We start from the raw sequence: 22,783 nt of genomic DNA on the forward strand, positions 1-22,783 counted from the left end.
AGGATGATGAACTCGGGGCTGTCACAGATAGGGGGAGATGAAGGAGACACAACAATAAACACAGTGTGGATGCTGGACTGGACCTTGAAATGGCAAAGGGACCTTTGGGGAGGGGACTGATAAACTAGAATAAGATTTGTATTTAGTTAACAGTGTTGTTACTTTTTTAGGCTTTGATTACTGTACTTTGGTTAAGATGTTAACATCTTAAGAAGCTAAGTGAAGAGTATATAGAAACTCACTGTACTATTTTTTACAAGTTTTCTGTATGTCTAAAATTATTTGAAAATAAAAATTTTTAAAGTAAATCAATCAAATGGAGGCAATCATGTCTTCCATTCAGCACTATATGAGGTTTAGAGGTAACCTGTGTAAAATGTTTTCTGCCATACCTTGCTTATAAATGCAGGCTTCTGTTTTCATTCTTTTTGTTGTATACGCTTTATTTTTTTTCCCATGACAATTCATTTTTACTCTTTTAGCCTTTTTGCAAAGCTGGTTGGGTGGTTCTGAATTCATTTAGCTTTTGCTTCTCTGTAAAGCTTTTCATTTGTCCATCAAATGTGAATGAGAGCCTCACTGGGTAATCTTGGTTGTAGGTTCTTTCCTTTCATCACTTTAAATATATTGTGCCATGCCATTCTCGGCTGCAGAGTTTCTGCTGAGAAATCAGCTGATAAACTTATGGGAGTTCCCTTTTATGTTGTTTCTTTTCCCTTGTTGCTTTTAATATTTTTCTTCATCTTGAATTTTTGTCAATTTGATTACCATGTCTTGATGTGTTCTTCCTTGGGTTTATCTGCCTGGGACTCTCTTTTGCTTCTTGGACTTGGGTGACTGTTTCCTTTCCCATGTTGGTGAAGTTTTCAGCAATATTTATCTTCAAATATTTTCTCAGGTCCTTTCTGTCTGTTCTCCTTCTAGGAATGCTCTAATGTGAATGTTGGTGCATTTAATGTTGTCCCAGAGGTCCCTTAGACTATCTTCATTTCTTGTCATTTCCTTTTTTTTTTTTTCTTTTTTCTGTTCTACAGCAGTGATTTCCACCATCTGTCTTCTAGGTCACTTATCCATTCTTCTGCCTCGGTTATTCTGCTATTGATTCCTTCTAGTGTATTCCTCATTTCAGTTATTATATTGTTAATCTGTTTCTTTTCTAGTTCTAGGTCTTTGTTAAACATTTCTTGTATCTTCTAAATCTGTGCCTCCATTCTTTTCCTAAGATGTTCGATCATCTTCACTATCATTATTCTGAATTCTTTCTTTTCTTTTTTTGGCAGGTTGCCTAGTCTCACTCCATTTAGTTGTTTTTCTGGGGTTTTATCTAGTTCATTTATCTGGGACATATTGCTCTGGAATCTCATTTTGTCTCTCTTTCTGTGACTATGGTTTCTGTTCCACCGGCTGCAGGATCATAGGTCTTCTTGCTTCTACTATCTGCCCTCTAATGGATGAGGCTCTCGAAGAGGCTTGTGCAGGCTTCCTAATGGGAGTGGCTGGTTCCTGCCTAGTGGTGAGTAAAGCTGAGTCTTGTGCCTCTGGTAGGTAGTGCTGTGCTCAGGAAGATTTTAAGCAGCCTGTCTGCTGATGGGTGGGGCTGTGTTCCTGCCTTGTTGGTTGCTTGGCCTGAGGCATCCCAGCACTGGAGCCTACAGGCTGTAGGGTAGAGCTAATGACAGCCTCTGGGAGGGCTCATGCCAATGAGTACTCCCAGATCTGCTGCTGCCAGTGTCTTTGTCCCTGGAGTAAGCCACAGCTGCTCCCATCACCTTGGCAGTAGACCCTCCAATACCAATAGGTAGTTCTTGCTCAGGCTTTTATGTGGTCACTACTTTTTACCCTGAATCCTGGCACACACAAGACCTTGTATGCACCCTCAAAGAGTTGAGTTTCTGCTTCCCCCAGCCCTGTGGAATTCCTGGGCTCAAACTCCACTGGTCTTTAAACCTAAATTCTCTAGGGCTTCTCCTCCTATCGCTGGGAAGCCCTATGTGGGGCTCAGAACATTCACTCCTGTGGCAGAACTTCTGTGGTATAATTGTTTTCCAGTTTGTGGGTCACTCATCTGAGTATGGGATTTGTTTTTATCATGATTGTGCCCCTTCTACCACCTGGTGGCTTCTTCTTTGCCTTTGAATGTAGGGTATCTTTTTGGGTAGGTTCTAGAAATCTTTTGTCAATGGTTTTTCAGTGATTTGTTGTGCTTTTCGTATTTATATAACAAGGGATGAGCTCATACCCTTCTACTCTGCCATCTTGAGCTAATCCCCTTAATTTTTTAAATTTATTTTATATTGGAGTACAGTTAATGTATAGTATTGCATTTATTTTATATTGGAGTATAGTTAATGTCCAGGTGTACAGCAAAATGATTTAGTTACACACACATAATACATTAACATTTTTATATATCAATTCTTTTTCAGATTATTTTCTTATATAGATTATTACAAACTGTTGAATAGAGTTCCCTGTGCTATTAAGACCTACTGGTCCCTTTTGATTTTCTATTTTATATGTAGCAGTGTGTATATGTTGGAGAAGGAAATGGCAACCCACTCCAGTGTTCTTGCCTGGAGAATCCCAGGGACAGGGGAGCCTGGTGGGCTGCTGTCTATGGGGTCGCACAGAGTCGGACACGACTGAAATGACTTAGCACCAGCAGCAGTGTGTATATGTGAATCCTAACCTCCTAATTTATCTCCCCCAACTCCTTTCCTCTCTGGTAAAAGATTGTTTTCTAAGCCCGTGAGTCTGTTTCTATTTTGTAAATAAATTCATTTGTATAAATTTTTTAGATTCCACATATATATGCTTAAAATATCATATTTGTCTTTTTCTTTCTGACTACTTTACTATAATAGTGTAATAATCTCTAGGTTTATCTATGTTGCTACAAATGGCATCATTCCATTCTTTTTCATGGCTGAGTAAAGTTCCACTGTATATATATACCACATCTTCTTTATCCATTCATCTGTTGATGAATATTCATGTTGCTTCCATGTCTTGGCTACAGTAAATAGTGCTGCAATAAACACTGGCATGCACATATCTGTTCGAAGTATATAGTTTTCACAGATATACGCCCAGGAGTAGGATTGCTGTATCATATGGTAACTCTGTTTTTAGCTTTCTAAGGAACCTCCATGCTATTCTCCATAGAGGCTGTACCCATTTACATTCCCTCCAACAGGGTAGGAGGGTTCCCTTTTCTCTACAGTGCTTACTGCTTATAGATTTTTCAATGGTGGCCATTCTGACTTGAATGAGTGATACTTCACTGTAGTTTTGATCTGCATTTCTCTAATAATTAGTGATGTTGAGCATCTTTTCATGTGATTTTTTTGGCCATTTGGATGTCTTCTTTGGAGAAGTGTCTGTTTAGATCTTCTGCCCTTTTTTTGATTGGGTTCAGCAGCCCATTTGGAAAGTCTGGACTCAGAACACATGTGAGCAAGCGCACCTTGACTTGAGGAGCAAGGTGGCCTCCTCAGCCTCCTGTGCATGAGGTAGCCTGACATAGACTATTAAGACCTGCTCCCTCCTGAGCATGGACAAGCCTCAGTCTCAGTCTCTCAGATGAAAGGTCAGAGTCAGCCTGCCTTCCCTTCTCTTTGAGTCACCATTCCAAACCTCCCACTCTCTGATATGATAAACAACATCAGAGGTGTAGCCAGCTCTAGGGCAGGCCCTAGGTGTAGGCAATCCTGGCCCTCTTACCAGAGCTCCTGCTTTACTCTCCCACATAAAAAGAGAATTGAGAATTATATTATTACTAGGACAATCTAGAATTTTTGAGAAAATATAGAAATTTCAGAAAGTTTCTGAAGATATTTTTGAATTTATATCTGAATGTAAAATTTCTGAAGATATATTCTGAAAACTTCTGAAGATATTCTGAAGATAGTTGTTTATGACATACAATAGTCAAAAAACACTGTTTTGAACAAGCTACTATGTCACTTCTAGGACATATATGCCCTTCTTTAAAATAAATATGACTTGCCTATCTCACAGATTTGTTGCAAGAATCAAATAATTGAATCAAATGATTTAACTAGCAAATAAAGGGCTTCCCTGGTGGTTCAGTCAGTAAAAAATCCTACTGCAATGCAGGAGACTGACTGAGATGCAAAAGACCTGGGTTCAGTCCCTAGGTTGGGAAGATCTCCTGGAGAAGGAAATGGCAACTCACTCCAGTATTTTTGCCTAGGATATCCCATGGACAGAGGAGCCTGGCGAGCTACAGTCCATGGGATTGAGTTGGACACAACTTAGCAACAAAACCACCACCACGACCACCATGAACATAAAATCATATCAGGAATATTCTGATTCCACTGCAGCCCTAGGAGAGGCAAAATCATACATTCGTTTGAAATAAGCATAGACTTTCCCCTAACTTAGCAATCTATGCTTTGGAAAAGTGGCCTGCTGAAATTCCTTTATATCCTAACTAAAGGAGAAAATAACAGAATTCAGGGCAACTTGTCTAAAACCAAGAGGTCACTCATACATACAGCCTCTGAGGCAGAGTACAGAACAAATCCCTGTGATTCAGAAAAGCTCCCTCATTTCATTATAAACCGGAGCAGAAAAGTTCCATTAGAATAATTGCATGCATTACTTGAATATTTCCATTGCAAAAGTCATAGTTATGCCTACCGAGTTCTTTATTTTAATCTACTAAGTTTGGCCTAAATCCCAAATGAGACTACAGTGGAAAAATGAATGTATATTCTTGCCCTTATTACGCTCCTTAGCACAAAATGTTTTTACATTTATAATGTTTTTAGAGAAAATAGCTGGATATTTTAGCTGCTAGTTTACAGGCTGAGGATGGCTGGCAAAGGAGCATGTTTTAAAGCAGTAACTTTGTCCCAGGTTCTGCTTTTGGGTATAACAATGGCACCCTTGACTCAAATCAGAACATGTATATCTGCAGAGACTCAGCTTTGGTTCTGGGGGCTGGTTCTGGTTCTTGTCCATGGTCTTGACAAAGAAAGCAATTTTTCTTGGTGCTAAAATAATTGGCCCAGATGAGCATAATTAAGACCATAATTGGACAGGGGGAACTAATGAGCCTAAGTGATTTTACATTTCCCATATGCAAAAACTAGAGCAAAAAAAAAGTAATATATTCCAAATCATATTTAATTTATAGAGTGAAGGTGCTTATAAAACTATAATCAGAAGGTCTCCTAGGTGGTTAAAAACTGATGAGATATAGTTGGTTATCACATTACCAACTGTAAAGGTTTTATGTGGAAGTTGAGAAAATATTGCAACTTGCTTTGACACTGTATTTTTTTAGTAAGGGATTGTTGTATGTTTTCTGTTTTGTGTACTATGCTAAGTTCTTTGTATATCATCTAATTTATTCCTTATTAACCCCAGAAGTCCGGGTATTACTATTACCCATTATATGGATGAGAAAACCGAGGCTAGGAAATATAAATTTTTTGCCCAAGTTCACATAGCTGGTAAATGGAAGAATTGGAGAAAAGATAAATTCTGGCTCCAAACCTCTTTCAACTCATGGCTTCCAGTCTAATGGAGTTTTGTGAAATGTGTGTGGTTATTCCAGAAGTTTCAGTCATTCTTACTTTTAACATACTAGAGATAAGGTTACTTGAAGTTGGAGAAAAATATTGAATTACAGACTGTTTATCCCAATCTGCTTTTTTTCATCAAGCAGATGGGTGACTCTGATGAACCACTGTGGCATCTACAGAGGGTGCCTCCCAGCTCTCCTCCCACAGACTTCCTGCTGAGCTGCAGGGCATGTGGGGAGCTGACAGTTTTGAACTGCAGCATCCTGCAGACCTGCTGAGCATTAGAGCTAGCGGCGATGGTGGGACAGGGTCCTCTGGGAAGCAGACACTGAGACTGAGAAGTACAAGAGATGTACCGAGGGAAATCAAAGATTTCCCATAGAGGAATCTTTTGTTGGGCAGGAATGCTGTGCCCCACCATAGTCCATAGACCAGGCTTTAAATAGCGAGGGACCGGCTTACTGGCTCTCAGCTGAGGGGCTGTGACACACTCCTGTATGTGAATGCCTCTCAGGGACATCATCACATGTCAATCAACAAATATTGTCAATATAGTGGGAAACTTACACTCTCACCAGGATACCTACTAGGTAGAATCTGGAGCAGAGATCAACAAAATGTAAATGTGATTTGTCAAGTAAAAAGTAGGAGGTACGGTATCAAATGATATCAGGATAAAAGTATGCTGGTGCTCCCAGGAGCATACATGTGGGCCTATGAACATGCCTGCACACCCAGGGCACTGGCTTCTCAGAAAAGACACAAAGATACATTTTAGGCATTTAAAAATTTCCCCAGATCTGCTTTTTCCCTTGATCTGCTTTTCAAATACATCACTAAAATCTCTCATTCAGGGGACCATAAACCCACAAAAGTTAGTTTTGTTCAAAATGTCTAATTCCACAAATAAAGGGAGGCCACTACAACTAGAGGCCGCATGTTCATAAGCAATTGCTCGTGCAAACGGTCAAATTATACCTTAAAATGGGGTTGGGGTGGTGGAAGTATAGAGAAAGAGAGGGGTTAATTTAATTCTAAGCTGCTTTAAGCCAGGAAAACAGGCCATGTGGAGTTAAGCTGGGGAGAGGAGTGGGTTTGCTCATTATTCCTAGATTCAAAAGAAAAAATTAATCTGAGATATAAGAGAGTAAAGTCACTGATCTCTACAACCCCAAATGTCCAGGTGCAAAATGTGTTGAAAGATAACAGGCATCTTACACTCATCTACAACTCTGTACTCAGCCAGCTAATCTTTAATAGTCAGAAGAAATGCCCATTAATAATTTAAAGGAGTCATGCCAGAAAAAGAAACCCAAATAAGTCCAGAATCAGCAGGAAAGGATGGTCAAGGTCAGCTGTAAAGTGGAGCATGTAGAATCACACTACACTTTCATGATTCGTATGAAACGCATTCTGACATGTGGATGCCAAAGCACAGATTGGCAAGAGGAATTTATGAAGACTCCATCCTGCAGCCTCAGAGACGATTCTAGCTGAGAAGCTGTAAATGCTGACAATATCACAAACATTCTGAAGGCAAACGGAAAAACGGATTTTTTAAGAGTAAGTCAAATTCATATTATTGCTCACACACAGACATACTACTCTGAAACAAAACAATCATTTTGGATATTTTTTATATGTTTCTTATTTTTCTATTTTGAATTTTTTAGAAGCAAAAGAAAAAGAGAAATCAGTGGAAAATGCTGTTAGTCATGAGTGACAGAGGAATTACTACTGCAGTTCCTTGACAGAAAGGTTTTGTTATTACTGGGGTTTTTTTCTGGAAATATGTTATTTCACTTGAAAAAAGTGCAAGTTTGACAAGTAAAGCTAGAGCTGATACTGAGGAGGCTCTCACTGCCACACAACAGGACAGAGAGTGCCTTTACAAAACTCAAAGAGGACAAATTTAAATGCCTATTACAAATATCTAAATTAAAGTCTGGCCTAAACACCAAAGCAGAAGACTTCAATCACTTCAACAAAAAAATTAGTGAGTCAAAGATGCTCATGAGACTGGAAGTAAGGACTGTCCAATATTGCTAGGCTCGTTTTCTATGGCCTCTTAGCTTCCTTTCGTCATCACGATGAAGCTCTCCAGGTGGTGGGCACAGGAGCCCTGAGCACAGCTGTGAAACTGCATACAAGAAAAACAATTTCATTTATAAAAGGAAAACCATATCATAGTATAATCCTCCCTGGTGGCTCAGAGAGTAAAGCGTCTGCCTGCAATGCGGGAGACCTGGGTTCGATTCCTGGGCTGGGAAGATCCCCTGGAAAAGGAAATGGCAATCCACTCCAGCACTCTTGCCTGGAAAATCCCATGGATGGAGGTGCCTGATAGGCTACAGTCCATGGGGTCGCAAAGAGTCGGACACGACTGAACAACTTCACTTTCACATACCATAGTATGTCCAAAACGCTATTTGAAACACACATTATACAAGGTTTTAGTCTATAGTATTTTGTTTCTATTCTACCTTAAAGCTATAATGGATGCTTAATTTTCTGCTTAATTGATTCATTCCAAACCTGAACCATGCTACAGGAAATGAGGTCACTTAAAGATGTTCTCTGAGTGGGAATTCCCTGTCAGTCCAATGACTGAGATGTTGTGCTTCCACTGCAGGGGGTAGGGGTTCAATCTCGGGCCAGTACTACAATCTTGCTTGCCATGCTACTGTATGGCCAAGAAAAAACCTCTTTGCTCTACCCACAGAGCCCATAGTTTAATAACTACTGGGCTTCTCTGGTGGCTTAGTTAGTAAAGAATCTGGCTGTAATGCAGGAGACCCAGGTTCAACGCGTGGGTCAGGAAGATTCCCCCAGAGAAGGAAATGGCTACCCATTCCAGTATTCTTGCCTGGGAAATCCCACAGAGGAGCCTGGTGGGCTACAGTCCACCGGATCACAAAGAGCTGGACACGACTGAGTGACTAACACACAATTTATGCTTAGCTAACGGGTTCAGTTCAGTTCAGTTTCTCAGTTGTGGCCGACTCTTTGAGACCCCATGGACTGCAGCATGCCAGGCTTCCCTGTCCATCACCAATTCCCAGAGCTTGCTCAAAGTCATGTCCATCGAGTTGGTGATACCATCCAATAATCTCATCCTCTGTCCTCTCCTTTACCTCCCACCTTCAATCTTTCCCAGCATCAGGGTCTTTTCCAAATGAGTAAGTTTTTTGCATCAAGTGGCCAAAGTATTGGAGTATCAGCTTCAACATCAGTTCTTCCAATGAATATTCAGGACTGATTTCCTTTAGGATGGACTGGTTGGATCTTTGTGCAGTCCAAGGGACTCTCAAGAGTTTTCTCAAACACCACAGTTCAAAAGCATTGATTCTTCAGCACTCAGCTTTCTTTACGGTTTAACTCTCACATCCATACATGACTACTGAAAAAACCATAGCTTTGACTAGATGGACCTTTGTTGCCAAAGTAATGTTTTTTCAATATGCTGCCTAGGTCAGTCATAACTTTTCTTCCAAAGAGCAAGCATCTTTTAATTTCATGGCTGCAGTCACCATCTGATGTGATTTTAGAGCCCAAGAAAATAAAGTCTGACACTGTTTCCATCATTTCCCCATCTTTTTGCCATGAAGTGATGGGACTGGATGCCATGATCTTCGTTTTTTGAATATTGAGTTTTGGGGGGTTTTTTGGTTTTTGTGAAAGTATTTAATGAGATTTTCACTTTTTATAATTTTTTTCACTTTACAATACTGTATTGGTTTTGCCATACATCAACACGAAACGAATGAAAATGAATATTGAGTTTTAAACTAACATTTTCACTCTCCTCTTTAGTTCCTCTTTGCTTTCTGCCATAAGGGTGGTGTCATCTGCATATCTGAGATTATTGATATTTCTTCCCATAACCTTGATCCCAGCTTGTCCTTCATCCAGCGCTGAATTTTGCATGATGTACCCTGCATATAAGTCAAACAAACAGGGTGAAAATATATAGTCTTGATGTACTCCTTTCCCGATTTGGAACCAGCCTGTTGTCCCATGTCCAGTTCTAACTGTTGCTCCTTGACCTGTATACAGATTTCTCAGGAGGCAGGTAAGGTGGTCTGGTATTCCTAACTCATGAAGAATTTTCCAATTGGTTGTGATTACACACAGTCAAAGACTGTGGTGTAATCAATAAAGCAGAAGTAGATGTCTTTCTGGTATTCTCTTGCTTTTTCGATGATCCAATGGATGCTGGCAATTTGACCTCTGGTTCCTCTGCCTTTTCTAAAACCAGCTTGAACATCTGGAAAATCTTGGTTCACATACTGTTGAAATCTGGCTTGGAGAATTTTGAGCATTACTTTGCTAGCATGTGAAGCGAGTGCAATTGTGAACTACTTTGAGCATTTTTGGCATTGCCTTTCTTTGGGATTGGAATGAAAATTGACCTTTTCCAGTCCTGTGGCCACTGCTGAGTTCTCCAAATTTGCTGGCATATTGAGTGCAGCACTTTCACAGCATCATCTTTCAGGATTTGAAATAGCTCAACTGTAATTCCATCACCTCCACTAGTTTTGTTCGTAGTGATGCTTCCTAAGGCCCACTTGACTTCACATTCCAGGATGTCTGGCTCTAACCACCATTGTGGTTATCTGGGTCATGAAGATCTTTTTTGTACAGTTCTTCTGTATATTCTTGCCACCTCTTCTTAATCTCTTCTGCTTCTGTTTGGACCATACCATTTCTATCCTTTATTGTGCCCATCTTGGCATGAAATGTTTCCTTGGTATCTCTAATTTTCTGGAAGAAATCTCTAGTCTTTCCCATTCTGTTGCTTTCCTCTATTTATTTTAATTGATCACCTCGGAAAGCTTTCTTATGTCTCCTTGATATTTTTTGGAGCTCTGCATTCAGATAGGTATATCTTTCCTTTTCTCCTTTGCCTTTGGCATCTCTTCTTTTCTCACCTATTTGTAAGCATTCCCCAGATAGCCATTTTGCCTTTTTGCATTTCTTTTTCTGGGGATGGTCTTGGTCACTGCCTCTTGTACAATGCCACGAACCTCCATTCATAGTTCTTCAAGCAGTCTATCAGATCTAATCCCTTGAATCTATTTCTCATTTCCACCAGATAATCGTAAGGAATTTTATTAGGTCATACCTGAATGGTCTAGTCGTTTTCCCTACTTTCTTCAATTTAAGTCTGAATTTGGCAATAAGGAGCTCATGATCTGACCCACAGTCAGCTCCTGGTCTTGATTTTGCTTACTATATAGAACTCCATTTTTTGATGCAAAGAATATAATCAATCTGATTTCAGTGTTGGCCATCTGGTGATGTCCATGTATAGAGTTAGTTCTAGAAGGTCTTGTTGATCTTCATAGAACCATTCAACTTCAGCTTCTTCAGTGTTACTGGTTGGGACACAGACTTGGATTACTGTAATATTGAATGGTTTGCCTTGGAAATGAACAGAGATCATTTTGTTCTTTTTTTAGATTGCACCAAAGTACTGCATTTCAGACTCTTTTGTTGGCTATGAGGGCTATTCCATTTCTTCTAAGGGATTCTTAGAAGTAGATATAATGGTCATCTGAATTAAATTCACCAATTCTAGTCCATTTTAGCTCACTGATTCCTAAAATGTCGATGTTCACTCTTGTCATCTCCTATTTGACCACTTCTAATTTACCAGATAATCATGATGGTGTGATCACTCACCTAGAGCCAGACATCCTGGAATGTGAACTCAAGTGGGCCTTAGGAAGCATCACTACGAACAAAGCTAGTGGAGGTGATGGAATTACAGTTGAGCTATTTCAAATCCTGAGAGATGAAGCTGTGAAAGTGGTGCACTCAATATGCCAGCAAATTTGGAAAACTCAGCAGTGGCCATAGGACTGGAAAAGGTCAGTTTTCATTCCAATCCCAAAGAAAGGCAATACCAATGAATGCTCAAACTACTCCACAATTGCACTCATCTCACACACTAGTAAAGTAATGCTCAAAATTCTCCAAACTAGGCTTCAGCAATACGTGAGCTGTGAATTCCAGATGTTCAAGCTGGTTTTAGAAAAAGCAGAGGAACCAGAGATCAAATTGCCAACATCCTCTGGATCGTGGAAAAAGCAAGAGAGTTCCAGAAAAATATCTATTTGTGCTTTATTGACTATGCCAAAGCCTTTGACTGTGTGGATCACAATAAACTGTGGAAAATTCTGAAAGAGATGGGAATACCAGACCACCTGACCTGCCTCTTGAGAAACCTATATGCAGGTCAGGAAGCAATAGTTAGAACTGGACATGGAACAACAGACTGGTTACAAATAGGAAAAGGAGTACATCAAGGCTGTATACTGTCACCCTGCTTATTTAACTTACATGCAGAGTACATCATGAGAAACACTGGGCTAGAAGAAGCACAAGCTGAAATAAAGATTGCCGGGAGAAATATCAATAACCTCAGATATGCAGATGGCACCACTCTTATGGCAGAAAGTGAAGAGGAGCTAAACAGCCTGTTGATGAAAGTGAAAGAGAAGAGTGAAAATTTTGGCTTAAAGCTCAACATTTAGAAAACTAAGATCACTGCATCTGGTCCCATCACTTCATGGGAAATAGATGGGGAAACAGTAGAAGCACTGTCAGACTTTATTTTTTTGGGCTCCAAAATCACTGCAGATGGTGACAGCAGCCATGAAATTAAAAGATGCTTACTCCTTGGAAGGAAAGTTATGACCACAAAACCAATACAATATTGTAAATTAATTAGCCTCCAATTAAAATAAATAAATTAAAAAAAATACAAATAAAGTTGAACAATATTCAATGAAAAAATAAAATAAAAAGCAGAGACATTACTTTGCCAACAAAGGTCCGTCTCTAGTCAAGGCTATGGTTTTTCCAGTGGTCATGTATGGATGTGAGAGTTGGACTGTGAAGAAAGCTGAGTACCGAAGAATTGATGCTTTTGAATTGTGGTGTTGAAGAAGACTCTTGAGAGTCCCTTGGACTGCAAGGAGATCCAACCAGTCCATTTTAAAGATCAGTCTTGGGTGCTCATCAGAAGGACAATGCTAAAGCTGAAACTCCAATGCTTTGGCCACCTCATGCGAAGAGCTGACTCATTGGAAAAGACTCTGATGCTGGGAGGGATTGGGGGCAGAAGGAGAAGGGGACGACCCAGGAAGAGATGGCTGGAATGGCATCACGGACTCGATGGACGTGAGTCTGAGTGAACTCCAGGAGCTGATGATGGACAGGGAGGCCTGGTGTGCTGCGATTCATGGGGTCGCAAAGAGTCAGACACGACTGAGTGACTGAACTGAACTGAACTGAAGGGTGGGGAGTCAGTACATCTTCTTTTGATATTAGATTCATTCTAATTATCCTCTAGAGCTCAGAAAATTAGGGAGTGACTGCAGGTGCCTATTCCTGGGAGTAAATGTGAGAGTCAGTAGCAAACACAAGTGTAACTCAGCAGAATATGTGACAAATATGAAGCAGAAGCACCATCAATTTATACTCATTAATCAAGTCTCTAAGACAGAGTTCTGAAAGTGAGAGGATATCTGGGAATGTGGACATGACCTCCAGCACGTGGTCATCTTTTCTGAGGGCTGATACGGCAGGTTTTCGGATACATTTGGAGTCTGGACTGTTACATTTTGTCCTATAATGTTCAGGCTGCTTTTGTAGGTCCCAGGTCCTCTTAGCTCTACTGGTATGGGTCCCCAACCTCACAACATGTGAGCCCCACAATAAAGAAGACTGAGAGAGGAGCCAAAGGATTCCAGCCCTCATCTTCTCGCCTCCTGACAGAAGACTACAAACTCTATTAACACTCCTACATTCCTCATGGAAGACAATGTTGCTTGGTTGACATTAGGAGAAAACCCCACAATAATTTTTTTGGACTAAGGACCCTGTGTCCCAAATAATATCCAGAGATCCTCTTGGATGCCTTCTAGCTCCATGATTTCATGCCAATCTCTCTCAGCCATTCATTAGCTAAAACACAAGCTAATAGGCATTACTCATGTATTCTTTTCTGGATATTTTATCATTTATAAAAAATGTATCAGTTTTATTGAGGTATAATTTATGGACAATAAAATGCATTCATTTAAATTATAGAGTTCAATAGCAGGGTGGATGGGAGGGGAGTTTCATGGAGAATGGATATGCATATATGGTTGAATCCATTTTCTGTCCAACTGAAACTACCACAACATTGTTAATGGGCTATACTCCAATACAATTGGGAACACCCGTAGTGGATTCATGTTGATGTATGGCAAAATTAATACAATATTGTAAAATAATTAGCCTCCAATTAAAATAAATAAATTTAAATTTTAAAAAAACTTAAAAAAATAGAGTTTAATAAGTTCTGACAAATATGTACATCTGGGTTACCATCACCACAAGAGGCTCCTTGGGTACTTTTGGAGTCAGTTTCTAACACCATGATCCCCAGGCTACCAGTGGCCTCATTTCTGTCACTGGAGGTAAGTGCTGCTAGTTCTGGACTTCATATAAATGGAATTATTCAATAGGAATTCTTTTGACTTTATCTTCTTTCATTCAGCTCAGTGTTTAGATATACACCCAAACTAGTGTATATTGATAGTTTGCTTCTTTTCATTGACAAGTATTACATTGTATGGATAAACTACAAGTTAGTTTATCTATTCACCTATTGATTGACACTTGCTTCTACTTTTTGGTACTATAAATACAACTGCTAAGAACATCTGTGTTCATCCTTATAGACATGCTTGCATTTCTCTTGGTAACCATCTAGAAGTGCAGTTGCAATAAGTAAACATTTTCTTTTTAAAAAGAAAAACAATTTAAAAATGTCATCGTTAATCACCTTATTTCCACTTAGACATTTAAAGGGAAGAAATGGCACCATAAATCAAAGGTCAACCTGCAACTAAAAAAAGGGCATGTGGGCTTCCTATGGGCAAGCAAAGTATGAAATTCTTGGGGTCCAGGCTTTCTCTGAGCACAGGGAAGGAGCTCAGAACTGGCTCAAGGAGTGGCGTGAAATTAAGGAAATTAAGTGGCAGCTGGTCAGGCTCTAGGTAGACAGCCAAGGTGGACAACTGTGCAGCCTCTGCATCGTGAGAGCCATGCTCTGCGTGGGTCTGGGGCCCCTGAGTTCCAGGATATTCCAGCTTTGCAAGAAATGCTACTCTGAAACTCAGCTGTTGGTTGCTAAAAATAAGGCTAGAGAGCAATAAAGTTTCTGGCAAGAATTAATGTGCAAGAAATCATCAGTATTACACACAAGGAGTTAAATGAGGATAATTTCTTCAGTGTTCCAGTCATGCTTTTTCATTTGATTATAATGGTTACTCATGACTTCAGCTAGATTAAATCCACCGTAGTCAACTAAACACATATCAGAGGTAAATAATGCATCACCCTGTCCTGTTTCTCTGCAACAAACTCCTCAGTTCCTTCTGGAATTTCCTAATTCAACATCAAAGACTGACTAAACATTTGGTAAAGGAGCTTAAAAAATGATTGTGTGATTTTATTTTACATATACAAACCAGATAAAAAATAAATAAAAACTTCTTCTGGGTGCTTAAAGTTTGTAGTCAAATCTTCTAAAAGGCAGAGAATGGGAGAAATAACGAACCACTTCAGAGTTCATGAAAAAATTAAAATCTCCTGTCTCAAAATTTCACAATTAAGCTATGAGGTCACTAATCATCCTACAGTTACTAACCAATCATCAAGCCAAGGGCTACATGTTCATAGTCCTTCATAGTCTCCCTTTTCAATTTAATATTTAATAAAGAACAGAAATTAGAAAATACAAATTTACAGAAAAAAAGGGAAATTTTATAAGTATTTTCCAAGGCATTTGGCCAAACTAAAACTACTATGTGTTTTTGGCTCTCACAGCTTATAATGGGGATTTAAATAGTGTTTCCTTACGGCATGGATAAGGTGGGCAAAGGAATGGCCTATTTTCAGTTTGGTTGGTAACTCAACACATGGTCTGCCATAGCAGAACCTCCTGACAGAGGACAAAGCGTGAGGTACGGAGGCCGCCAGCCCAGAGTCCTGGCAGTGCTGTGGTCTGAGCTAGCTTAGAAGTAACGTGCACTGGAAGCAGGAACTCTGGAGTCCTTGAGCAAATTAATTTCTGTCTTTGGTTTCTCATTTGTGAAATGAATAATAGGTACCTTTCCTATCTGAAATCTGGAGGCCGGGCCCAGGCCTCTCACTCCTAGACCACCTGCTCAACACCCTGTCCTGGGGCTCCCTCTTTCTAGATGGTGATGGCCCTTGAGCAGCATACAGGCTGTCAGAATTGGTGCTACTTGGTGGCTGTCTGGTCCTCAGTTTTATAGTCTTGGAAAGAAAAGCCCAGGGGATAGTTCTATGCTTCCAAATTTTACCTTTGGAAAATAACAAATAATGTACTGAAGAAACACCTGCAAAGAACCTAGATGCAAATCCATCTGATACACGTATCTGTCTGCCAACAGCTCCCATTACCAGGTGGCTTCCAAAACATCCTTTCGAAAGTTGGCAGATAGTACCTGAAGACTTTCAGGTCCTGGTCTCCTCACAGCTGAAGGAGGCAGTACCAGCTCTAACAGCTCCAACAGGAAGACATCAGATGCACGCTTGGGCTGAAATGACCAGCCAATCCAAGCACCACTACCTCCACTTTTTTTGAAAAGAGAATTCAGCTCCTGCCAAAGAGAGTTTCGGCCACAAGGATGTACCTGGAGACCTTCGACTATAAGACGTGTGAGGCTCCCATGCCCCTACCCCCATCCTAGGACCTCCACAGCAGGCACACTAAGGCCTAAGTCTCCTGAAGCACCTCCTGACATCCCGGCTGCCTCTGCCTGCCTTGCAGACTGGTGCTCGCCCAGGAACCTCTCTACACTAGGACTGAAACTTGAATCACAGTCTGACATTCTCTCAGCCTTTCCAGGCTCCTTGCCCAACTCTCCTGATAACATTTTGTACTTTTAGCCCCATCTTGGCACCTGCCTCTCAGAGGTCCAAACAACGTATCATTCATTCTCCTGAGGAATGTTAACTGAGTGCCTACGATAGTCCTAGGCTTCCCAGGTGGCACTAGTGGTAAAACTCGCCTGCCAATGCAGGACACATAAGAGACGTGGGTTCAGTCCCTGGGTCAGGAAGATCCCCTGGAGGAGAGCAAGACAACCCACTCCAGTATTCTTTCCTGGATAAGTCCATGGACAGAGGAGCCTGGTGGGCTACACAGTCTATGGGGTTGCCAAGAGTTGGACATGACTGAAGTGACTATGTACGCACACACACTGGTTCTGGCACTTGTCCATAGCCCTGGGGAGAAGGGTACAGGACTGGAAGGCCACACATTCCGAGCCCTCCCTCTCGGGGTCATGAACTGCTTCCTCTCTTTGGCTTTCATAATGTGCTGAGAGCACATAACAGCCTCAGCTCATTCACTTTATTAATGGATTGCTTCATGGTTAAGGAAACTGTTGCCAGGGGCTTCCCCCACTGGGCCAGACTTTTTACTCTACAACTCATGTTTTTTTACCATTAGGCTACGATAACCCAGTTTGGCTGACAGGTCTGAGCACTTTCTTTTCTGGCTCATGAGGGCCAGGAAAACCAGTTACAGAGGGAAACTGTATTTCAGAGCTTTCATAGTCCTACACAGGTTAGTGGTGATGCTGTTTAACTCATACAGAAGGGGAGGTCCCTTGTCCAGTGTGAATTTCTAGTTCATCTTCACCATGTCAAGAAGACAGAGAGGATAGACAAAGCCTCAGCTTCCTGCTCTGTATCACTTCAGCTCAGCTCTGGCAAACTGATAGAAGGTGGCTGCATACACCCAAAGCTTTCCCCAGAGGCCGCCAGGCCCACTGGACAGTCAGCCACACCAGCCCACCTGTCATCCAAGAGCAGCCTTCTGAACACTGATGCAAATTCATACCATGATCTCCAAGGTCAGCTATGGTGTCCTCCACATTTGACCCAAGGGTGCGGAGATCCAGGAAAGGAATGGGCTGAGACTCAGGCAGGTTGTCTGAAGCTGGGTCATCAAATTCCTTGCAAAAAGTAATGAACAATTCATGAGAAGCTGATCAGAGGAAACAGCATTACCACAAATGAAACAAGATTCTTGTTTAGAAAATGATTTGGAAACAAAAGCCTACCTAACCCTCTCCATTAAACATGATAACATTTTCAAATCTTAGGAAGGCAGCTTAGAATGCGAGAAACAGCTTTGAATTAACTTGGCAGGTGACCTTGGGCAAAGCATGTAACCTCCCTTGGCCTGAGTGTCAGGGTCATGGTGAAGGTGAGGCAGGTGGGACGCCCAGGGTGCACACGGAAGGAGGTACTGACTTGCAGCATCAGCTGCTGAGAATGAGGATCTCCTTCCATTGTGCACCCAGGCCTCATGCTCCCCACAGCCTAGCCCAGCCCTGCTCAGCTTCCTCATCTCAAGACTACAGGTGCTGGCTTCGATAATGTTCAAGCTCTCTCCCAGCTTTTATAGCTCTGTGATTTTATGAATTTCAATTCCCTAAAAGAAAGAGATCTAAGAGGTGACATAAGAGTTTATACTTAAAAATGTTAAGTTAAACTTCTCAAATATATCAACAGGCATTTCAGCTAATCACTGTGTCTGTGTGTGTGTGTGTGTGTGTGTGTTTGCCACCCAGACCTAATGCTGAATTGACCTGTTTTCCAGGATAAATGGTTTTCATGGAGAACTAGTCCAAGAACACCTTCTTATCAAAAGGAGAAAGTTCAAACTAATCCTAAATAAGTAAGTAAAACACAGCTGTGCTACACTGTGATGTGGCATCTCTGGAAATATAGTCATAAATATTTTTAAGAAAAATAGTCCATTTTTTATACTGTATAATAATTGTTGCAGGAGGTGAAACTGGGGCTCCAAATTTCAAAGGATCACCAATAATGCAAAAAAACAGAGACCGTGTGAAATGTGCCTTTGCATCTATTTCAGAAATTTTTTGAAAACAAGTATTTGAATTCTCAATTGACTTCGATTTTCTGAGGTTCTCTTTGAAGAGAATTGTTGTAATAGTCTTAGAAGGAGCAGGATATGACCTGCTCTTTGATCCCCAAGCCTATTTCACATTTGCAGGCCTGACCTGCCACACCCTTCACAAAAACCTTCACACCTGCATATACCCCAGGATAAAAGACAGACTGGGCTTAGTGTGTGCATCGTGGCATCTAGTTGTTTTAAGCTACCATCCTTTAAGGAATGGTGCCAGCATGATTCCACAGTCAACTGCACTTCAAGATTTCAAAGCCCAAATCCAGCAGAGCAGAAAATGCCTGCCAGAGAAAAAGGCCCCGTCAGTCAGGATCTGAAAAACAAAGCAAGCCACTCTCCTAAACGCCTCAAAGAATTTTTATAAAGTTTAAGGGGTGACACAACCAGCCTGTCTCTCTCTGAACTCTGATTCCATCTCCAGCTACTGCTTTTGAAATATAATGAGGTTTGCTTCAGCTCACCAGACAGAAGCAAGAGAACTGGAGAACAGAGCCCAGTGAGAGGAGGAAGAAATTCAACCACAAATGCACATCTGGGGAAAGACAGGAGTGTGTGTGCCTCTTCATTCCTTCTTTCCTTTTCAATTATGTTTTTCTTTAGCTTCTCGCACCTCAATGATCCAATTGATTTCTCACACTATACTTCATCCTTTTCAGCTCACTGATGCCTCTCCACAAGATGTCTAGACCCTTTAGACCATCTGCAAAGTGTTCAGCTCTCTGTCCTTGGTTCTCTGAATATGTTACACCTGCCTCACTCCTGGGCTTCCCTACTGGTTCAGTCAGTAAAGAATCTGACTGAAATGCTGGAGACTGTGAATGTGATCAGACTGGCCTCCACTCTGCCTGGCCTCCTCTCTCCATCCTCCTCCAGGGGGAACAAGAACCTTCGCTCAGGCTGCCTCTCCTTTTCTTCCATTCCCATTAAATGTTCTATTTTTTCTAAAGAGATAATAAGAAGGTCTGCTCATCATGGCTTTTCCAGATCCTCCTCCATCTGAAGCTGCTTTCAAGAACCCAATTTTTGTTCATTACTAATCAGTGTGATCCTGGCCCAGCAGCGTCAGAATCACCAGGAAGTTTGTTAGAAATGCAGTATCTCAGGCCCCACTTCAGACCAGGCAAGTCAGAATCTGCATTTCAACAAGACCACCCAGTGATTCAGGTGCATTTTGAAGTTTGAGAAGCGCTGCTAGAAGCCATAAGAATTTGAAATAGCGCCAGCTGACTGTGGAGCTGAGCGGTCAGAGATGGTTCTCCTGAAGAGGAGGTGACATTTGAAAGAGGGAGAGTGGGATGGAACCAACGGGCCAGAGAGAAGCAGCTGATTGGCACAAAGGAAGGTGAGAGACCTGGAGTGCTGAGCAACACCATGCGCTGGGCGCAATCAGCGCTTCCCGTCCTCATCACTATGCAGCTGAGGAAGGCTGCTTCTGAAAAGCTCAGGACCAAAGACGTTGTTGAACTGAACCCTAACAACCAAAGAATGAACCACCACCGTCTCTGACCAAGACAGCTGCAGGCACCTCCTCCTGCCTCTGCTCCTTGCTGATGGATGGGGATGTAATTGGGAGAAACTAGGCAGACACTGTGGAGGTTATGAGTTGGGACTCCATAAAATCTGTGAAATCCTCATGTTCCTCATCTGAACTGAGCCAAGATCTGGAATCCCATGTTCTGTAGGATAATATAGAGTTAATAAAATCTTAAGTGACTTTACAATCCCCAAGGGCCCTGATTTTTATAGGATGAATAGGACTTCATATAGTGCAGTTGCTTCACACTGATAATAATCATATCAGAAATTAAAAACAACACAAAAATGGCAATTTTGAAGGCCCATGAAGAAAAGTAAAGAAGACATTATCAGACACTAAAATGTAAGATTATACTTGAAACTATGTTTTATTTACCATATGCTAACTTCAATATGGGCTTCCCTGATGGCTCAGAGTTTAAAGCATCTGCTTGCAAGGCGGGAGACCCGGGTTCAATCCCTGGGTCAGGAAGATCCCCTGGAGAAGGAAATGGCAACCCACTTCAGTATTCTTTTCTGGAGAATCCCATGGACGGAGGAGCCTGGTAGGTTACAGTCCATGGGGTCACAAAGAGTCGGACATGACTGAGCGACTTCTATGGTTAGAATAAAGTTATTTAGGCTTTATAATCGGAGAAGGCAATGGCACCCCACTCCAGTACTCTTGCCTGGAAAATCCCATGGACAGAGGAGCCTGGTAGGTTACAGTCCACAGGGTCACTAAGAGTCGAACATGACTGAGCGACTTCACTTTCACTTTTCACTTTCATGCATTGGAGAAGGAAATAGCAACCCACTCCAGTGTTCTTGCCTGGAGAATCCCAGGGACGGGGGAGCCTGGTGGGCTGCTGTCTCTGGGGTCCCACAGAGTCGGACACGACTGAAGCAACTTAGCAGCAGCAGCAGCAGCAGCAGCAGCAGGCTTTATACTACAAAATATTACCACATCTGTACTTCTCAATTTCCAGTTTCTGGGGGTAAAATCCCTTAGAAGCAGGGGACTCTGAGCATTCCAGGAAAAAAAAAAAAACCCCTCCCAACCCCTACATCTCTGAGGCCAGCTTCCCTGAGAATGGGGGTTGGGATAGAGCAGCATCAGCACACCCACGTTGTCTGCTGAGGGGTTAATTGATAGAGACTCCTAAGGTCAGAGAAGGCTGGGCCCCCATCTGCTCTAGCTTTGGGTTTTCAGAACTTGAGAGAATTCACAACCACTAAGTCATTGAGAAAGGTGACTCCTCAGTCAGAGAGCAGCAGAAAACAATGTTTCCAGGCTCTGATTTGTCTGCAAGTGAGCTCCGGTAGGCGCTCCTGCACGCCCCAGATTCAGAGCCCTCTGTTGACTGAGCTACAGTAGTAGAAAGGGTGTCTGCAGGGCTAGGGATCACCCCCACAACTTCAGGGGGCCTGGCCCTTCCTGCTAAAGGAAAGACTCTCCCTCAGATGCAGGAATCACCAATGAACAAATAACCAGAATTTGAAACAGTAAACTTCTTCCAGAAAATGACTCCTTCCCAAGTTGCTTTTACCAAAAGAGTCGTAAGGCTGGTGTTGATGTCCATTATCCAAATACAACCCTGAAGAAAAACTACGTTAAGTATGAAAGTCCACATCAAGGTCAATGAAGATATTTTTAACCATTAGGGAATGGTATTCGTTATTCAGGTGCTTGGGATGCAGAGGATGTGAATTTGGGATGCATTTCACGTAAGTCTGCAACCTTATTTATTATTGGCTATCTAGGGTAATTTGCCAAAGGAGCTAAACACAATGTATGATGATAAGGATGGGAGACAGAAAATAAAGAGGGAAAGAACAAAAAATAAGACAAAAAGAACAATGGACTAGAGAGGTAAAGCATGGCTGAAATTCAAAATTAGATAGACACGTATCTGTTCTGCAAAGTCATACCTATAACTCAGCTATTCATTCCGTCCTGATGAAGTCACCCTTAAACAGCAGGCACTTGGTACAGCTGCTCGGAAATAGTGTTGTCTCTAATTTTTGGCCTACAGTTAGCACTCTAAACAAATCTTAGTACATCCTGGAATTGGGCAAAGTTCGTCTGGATGTTTTTTTCCCTACCTTGTCCCTTTTCCTACCCAATTGGCTCTATGAATCTGAAGAATCCGAGGCAAGAAAAGGTCTTTTGTAAAATTTAAAACAGAAGCGCACTCACGTGGAGCACATCCACAGTCTGCCGCTGGAAGTTCCGAGATCTCAGTTCCTGCATTCGTTTGTTGTTTTCTTCATATTTTTCTTCCACAAGCTTTCTGCATAAAGTGAACATAGGCAAAGACCTGCAATTTGCTAAGATGACATATGTTTCATAAGCAAATGTGATCCCTGTTTCAACAGGCAGACCAGGGTGTTGGGCAGCCAGCCTGCAGTCTCTCTCTCAATGGATGAGCGTGGCGCAGCCTCAGTGGGCTCTCCTTTAAAGCATGCAGGATGCCAGCTCCTTGTTCCCCCAGGACTCAGCGTGGGAGGGCAGTGCCATCCCTGTGTGCTCTGGCCTGTGCTGACAGGAGTATGTCTTAGATGCCTGATTGAGAGCCCAACACATACCAATAACTAGGTAACAAAGTCACAGACATGGAAAATAGACTCACATTTCAAAGAATTTATGGAAAAGAATATGAGAGTCACTGTG

At 41.7% G+C, this 22,783-nt stretch overlaps 1 protein-coding gene across 22 annotated transcripts in view; it reads right to left on the reverse strand.

Moving 5' to 3' along the window:
- The window catches only part of NEK11 (NIMA related kinase 11), a 274,263-nt gene that overhangs the window by 125,664 nt on the left and 125,816 nt on the right, over nt 1-22,783 (reverse strand). For 10 of the 22 annotated variants that reach the window (XR_011251824.1, XM_069565829.1, XM_069565825.1 and 7 more), the window contains 2 exons: nt 22,310-22,403; nt 17,494-17,608 (listed from right to left, as the gene is read on the reverse strand). Coding sequence is in view for 21 of the 22 variants with exons in the window: in XM_069565829.1 (XP_069421930.1) it covers nt 17,494-17,608; nt 22,310-22,403 (209 nt within the window). In the remaining variant the exon portion in view is untranslated. Of the gene's footprint in view, nt 1-7,178; nt 7,699-17,448; nt 17,609-19,428; nt 19,527-22,305; nt 22,404-22,783 lie in introns of those variants that run through there. The other 12 variants (XM_069565784.1, XM_069565846.1, XM_069565756.1 and 9 more) reach the window with 3 other exon arrangements.

This window comes from Ovis canadensis, chromosome 1, assembly GCF_042477335.2.
Source record: "Ovis canadensis isolate MfBH-ARS-UI-01 breed Bighorn chromosome 1, ARS-UI_OviCan_v2, whole genome shotgun sequence".
NCBI classification, from domain to species: domain Eukaryota; kingdom Metazoa; phylum Chordata; class Mammalia; order Artiodactyla; family Bovidae; genus Ovis; species Ovis canadensis.